The 5,570-nt window shown below is 34.5% G+C and overlaps 1 protein-coding gene across 1 annotated transcript; it reads right to left on the reverse strand.

Moving 5' to 3' along the window:
* Window positions 1-891: 891 nt before the first annotated feature.
* Window positions 892-1,836, reverse strand: LOC109678174 (olfactory receptor 8C8-like). Its single transcript, XM_020153829.2, has one exon. The coding sequence runs from the start codon at window positions 1,831-1,833 to the stop codon at window positions 892-894; it is 942 nt and encodes a 313-aa protein (XP_020009418.1). The 5' UTR covers window positions 1,834-1,836.
* Between the last annotated feature and the right edge of the window lie 3,734 nt (window positions 1,837-5,570).

Here is a 5,570-nt window from a genome sequence, read left to right on the forward strand (position 1 = left end):
TGTTAGTCAAATGATGTCCTGTTCAGATATATCCTAAGCACCTTGCTTGAGTTTTTTTTAAAAAAATTAAAAAACCTTGCACTGCAAAAGAGAATCATTTTGTGCAGCTATAGAAACAAAGAATCTTGGCATTATGTGAGACTCTGCTTTATAACCAGAAATACCACTGTATAATTTATAAACACAATAATAGGCAAACAACTCACAGACACATGGAGAAATGAATCAAAACTTCAGTTCTAATCATGAACAAAAAAGAGTTGATCAATGAATTCCCATTTGATAGGGCTTTAAAAAGTAGGCAGAATGGTAGCTCTCATCTCTCCTCATACGCTCACAAGAATAGAAACTGATTTCTATACAGTTTACAATTTCATTGCAAATAGAAGGCAAAAGTCTCAGAAAAAATAAATACCAAAAGAAACCCATAATTCTTTTAACAGCTTTCTCATTTTCCCAATATTTATCATCCCTTCTGTTTCAAGATAAACAGTAAATTATTTGAAATAAAAAACTGTTTATAGGATATTTCACAAAAGCAGAAAATAGACATAAAAGAACCCATCTTCTTGTATTTCCTTGAAGATTAAAAAATGTAAGTAGTGTTATCTTCAGACAAAAAAAGATACCAGTCCAGGGACTCCAACAAACATGGAAAGCAAGAACCAGGTTGTAGACACTGTGGAACTGAGCATACCCTCAAAACTAAAAATAGGCCCACAGTTTTATTGCATAGAGAGAGAACAAAAAGATATTGTAAGCAAAGTACTGCCAGGTTACAGAAAAAAATGAAGAGAAGAAAAGTATAGAAAAAAAGGTGATGAGGAGACCAAAAGGGAAGAAAAAGTCTGAGTGATGAGGAAAGGGCCTAAGGCTAATCCACTGCTTCACTTAGTTTATAATTTTCTTCAGAGTTCTCTTCAGAGCAAGTTTGACATCTTTGTTCCTGAGGCTATAAATGAGGGGGTTTAGCATAGGGACCACAAGAGTATGAAACACTGAGAAAAATTTCCCCTGCCCCACAGACTCTGTAGATGTTGGTTTCACATAAGTGAGTATCCCAGACCCATAGAAGAGGCCAACAGCTACTATGTGAGAACCACAGGTGCCCATGGCTTTGGACCAACCCTTTCCTGATGACATATGGATGATATTAAAAAGAATTAATGCATATGACATTAAGATAATTAGGCTACATAAAATGACAATTGTACCAACAACAGCAGAAGTCACTAGCTCATTGACGTAGGTGCTGCTGCAGGAGAGCTGCAGGAGGGGGAAGATGTCACACATGTAGTGGTTGATGGTGTTGGAATCACAAAAGATGAGTCTGATCATACACCCTGTGTGGACCATGGCACCAGCAAACCCCATCAAATGTGAACCAAGCATCAGCAGAGAACAGGTCTTAGGGGACATGATGACTGTGTACAGCAGGGGCTGACAGATAGCCACATAGCGATCATAGGCCATGGCTGTCAGCACATAACACTCAGAGTTGACAAAAAAACAGAAGAAAAATAGCTGAGTCATGCATCCACTATAGGAGATGATGTTCCTCTCCAAAAGAAAGCCCATCAGCATTTTGGGGGTAAAGACAAATGAATAACAGAAATCAAGGAAGGACAGATTGAAGAGAAAAAAGTACATGGGGGTGTGAAGGTGTGAATTTAAGCAAATTAGAATCATTAAGCTCGAGTTTCCCACCACAGTGACTATGTAGTTCACCAAGAACAGAAAAAAGAGGGGTCCTTGAAGCTCAGATTTTTCTGTTAATCCTATAAGAATAAACTCTGTCACTGAAGAATCATTTTCCATAGCCATTTGTTTCATAGGTGGGATCTATAAGAAGAGTGGTAGAAGGTGACATTAATGCTGCCCCTCCATTTTGACCTCAGAGGAAGAGATGATTTGCTGGTTACCAAGTTCAGTGTTCTCAGGATATGCACAGTAGAGAGAGAGATTTTTCATATTGATTCTTGAAAATCCCCACTTGATCCTTTTCCCATCCATAGTGAGTGTCTCTCTCTGGAAACAATGCTCATAGTATTCCCAATGTCTCTGAATATCATTTCTTCCCTTCTCTGTCTTCACTAAATTTTAGAACTGGAAACAGTAAATTAGTAATGTTCTTTAGAACCCATAACTTTTATTAATTTGGTTTTGAACAAAATTATCAAGACAATGAAAGTTCAATGTCCATCTTTCTTCCCCTAAAGGCATCACTGCTCCTGGACCTCAAGGCCAATTCCTCCTCAATGCCATGGGGGGGTCCAAATTTCTGATGATGAAGGGCACAGTAGCACTCAGCACAGATCTGACTCTGACCTGCTAGAAGAGGGACACTGCAGATCATGGCATGATTTTCATTCAATAATATCTCCAGAAAGATCTCTTTTATTGCAGGAAGGAAAGAACCAATTTATATGGGCCTCCAGAACCTCACATCACTCAAATGAGAATCTATTTAATAACTCACAATTATGGGAAAATGGATTAGAGGCAGAGAAAATTATTCTGTCCTTTATGATTTCTTCCCAGGTTGGCTGAACCTCTTGAGGGTATAAATTACTGAGCCTCTGTTTACAACTATGTTTACAACATAGGCAAAACATTAGACAATTTCAGACTATAATTTCTGCACAATTTGCAAATTCCCACCAGGAATACCTTGTCACCAGTACTGTGCATTCCCCTTCATCACTTTCCTTATCTTGTACAGCTCTACAAGAGCAAAGAACAGTGACAAGTCACCCCATTTCTAGTAAAGTCTTCAGTCTTCTGGGATTGCATTATTAACATTACATAATAGATTAACACGGCAAAAGAGATACTTGTAAGAATAAGAATAAATACTCATCAGTCTGAGTTTAAATACAGACTTTTGAATTTCCTGACTAAGAGACTATTGACAAGAAATATAGCATCTCTTTTTTATTCATACTTATATTTATACTTATATCAAGATGTAATTCTGTATATCTGTAAAATGAGAATTTTAAAAATTTTTATACTTATATCAAGATGTACTTCTGTATATCTGTAAAATAAGACTCATGAAAAACTGTTTTCTTGGGTTGTGGGAATTAAGTGAGATGATTCACATGAAGTATTAAAATTATTCTTGACATGTAAAAAGAACCTGATAGGTGTTTGTATGCTTTCACCCTTTCCTTTAATCCACATACATATTTATATCAATCAGGGTTTCTCAACCTTGGCACTATTGACATGTGAAGGAAAATATTTTTGCATAGTATAATCTATGTAGTATATAACGCACAGTTTCCTTAACCTCACCCCACTAGGCAACAGCTCTCTTGACCACTTCACTCCCTGCATACACATAAAACTCTGGGGCTATCACAATCTTCTCCAGTTATTTCCAGATGTCCATTGAGTGGTCTTGGGACTCAGAAAATGACACTCCATTATGTGACTCTTCTGTTTCCTGAGTACTATGAACTCAAAGACATTGGAAGTTACCAAAATTTACTGCTTTTCTAACCTTTCACTGCTGTCCTTACTCTTGCACTCATTAGTCTACAAAGCCAGATCATAAAAATTGTGACTCTCTCTTTCACACATGTCACAGAAACTAAAAACCCTTTCTCCTTAATTCACTCATGATACTACTGTGACTTACAGAGTCCCAAAGAAGTCTCAGAGAAAGGGGTGGAAGACCTCCAGTCAAGCCACAAAGAGGAGAGAATCCTTTATTTCACCTCATGAATGAATTTAAAGATGTGTCAGATGTGAGATTTAAAGAGAGTTATTGACAAGAATATTCCATACTCTGAGTTGAGTGAAGGCAAAAGAGTGGCGTGCTACTCTAACCTTAATGATTTTATATGTATATATATTATATTTATATATAAATATAATATATATACATATATATTTTACATATATATACATATATATTTTATTTATATTTATACATATATAAATATAATATATACATATAATATATTATATATAATAAATATATAATAGTAATATATGTTAATATATTATATATATTAATATTAATATATTAATATATTATATATATATGACTTTTCATCTACATATTTAAGATATATAATTGTTTTCTTTTCAATTACCTTCTGGGTAATAAGTCATCTTGTTACACATTTTTGTTAGTGCATAGTAATTGAACAATGTGGGGGTTCTATTATGATATTGCCACATGTGCATATAATATACTTTGCTTATATTCACCTCCGCAATCACTCTTATCTCTCCTCCATAACCCTCATCTTTCTTGCATTTTTTCAAAATATGGGTTACATTATGAATTTTTATCAGTTATTAATTTTTCATGCATATATATATATAATGTATTTTGAACATATCTCTTCCCAGCCCTGTAGAATTTTGTCTTGAGTTTTTTATTGTTAAAGTTTTATTTGATGCTTCTGTGCTTATGCTGTGTGATTTTAAACAATGAGAAGATCAAAAAATATAGCACACTATTATTTACTATTAATCTACAGGAACAAATTTGATAATGTTACCTACACTAAAGAATGTGCATTCTTTAAGGCCAGATGCCTTTGTAGAGCTATTTACCATTTTCTGTGGGGTTTCATTGTGAGGTCAGAGTTCTATGCACAAATATGCATATAACAATGTAGAATGGCTTATTTTAACATTTTACCCAATTTTTCATTTTCCCTTCTTTGAGCTCTCCATTTTTCTGACCCATTAAATTGTAAAAAAAAAATGTTATTCTAACAATTTGTCACTTTTCTGCAATAGCACCAAATATAAAAAATTTCTCTGACCTTTCTTGTCTGAGACTGAAATATAAACCCCTCATTTTGAACTTCCTTGAGTGTATTTTATTTGAAGAATGCTAGTGATGATAAAAATGTAAGAGATTCAGATTCTAAGATTAAGAACTGGGATTTTACTACCCACAACAGTGAGAACTACTACCTCATGGACATCAGTGATGGAGCAGTTAAATGGAGGGATGAGTATGTCACAAGTAAGGGTTGATGACATTGTCATTGTAGATTAATATAAGTATGCATTCTGTGTAGGCAATAATTCCAGAAAATCCCACCATAACAAGCTTCAAAAGAGTGCACAGAAAAAATTCATGGGGCATGGTGACCTGATATGACAATGGATTACAGATGGGCATATAGCAATTATAGGTCACTGAGGTAAACATAAAAAAGAAGTCTTGAAGTTGCTGTGTGAGCATAGATGTGTTTACATGTGTGTGAGTGTGTGTGTGTGTGGAACAGAAATTTAAAAGGAATAGACACACTCATGCAGTTTCCTACAAAGTGTATCAAGAGCGCAGATATTACTTTCTTATTTGAATATTTCTTTCCTCAACAATGAAAAAAATTTCAGCAGAGATATAAAGTAAAAGAAAAATGAAAAGAAACTTACAACCAAGTTCAATTCTTTTATGTAAGTACATCCCATAGAATAAAGATATCAAGTACATTGATATTGAAGCCATTGATGGGAACAAGCTCTCATTTAAAACATGAATCAAGATTAAACAATTCAGCATGTATAACCAAGCAAAGGAGGCAGAAAACTAC

Source organism: Castor canadensis, chromosome 2 (assembly GCF_047511655.1).
Source record: "Castor canadensis chromosome 2, mCasCan1.hap1v2, whole genome shotgun sequence".
Classification (NCBI taxonomy): domain Eukaryota; kingdom Metazoa; phylum Chordata; class Mammalia; order Rodentia; family Castoridae; genus Castor; species Castor canadensis.

What these genes read in the sequence shown, in the direction of transcription:
- LOC109678174 (XM_020153829.2), bottom strand. Translation starts at nt 1,833, where the DNA reads ATGAAACAAATGGCTATGGAAAATGATTCTTCAGTGACAGAGTTTATT.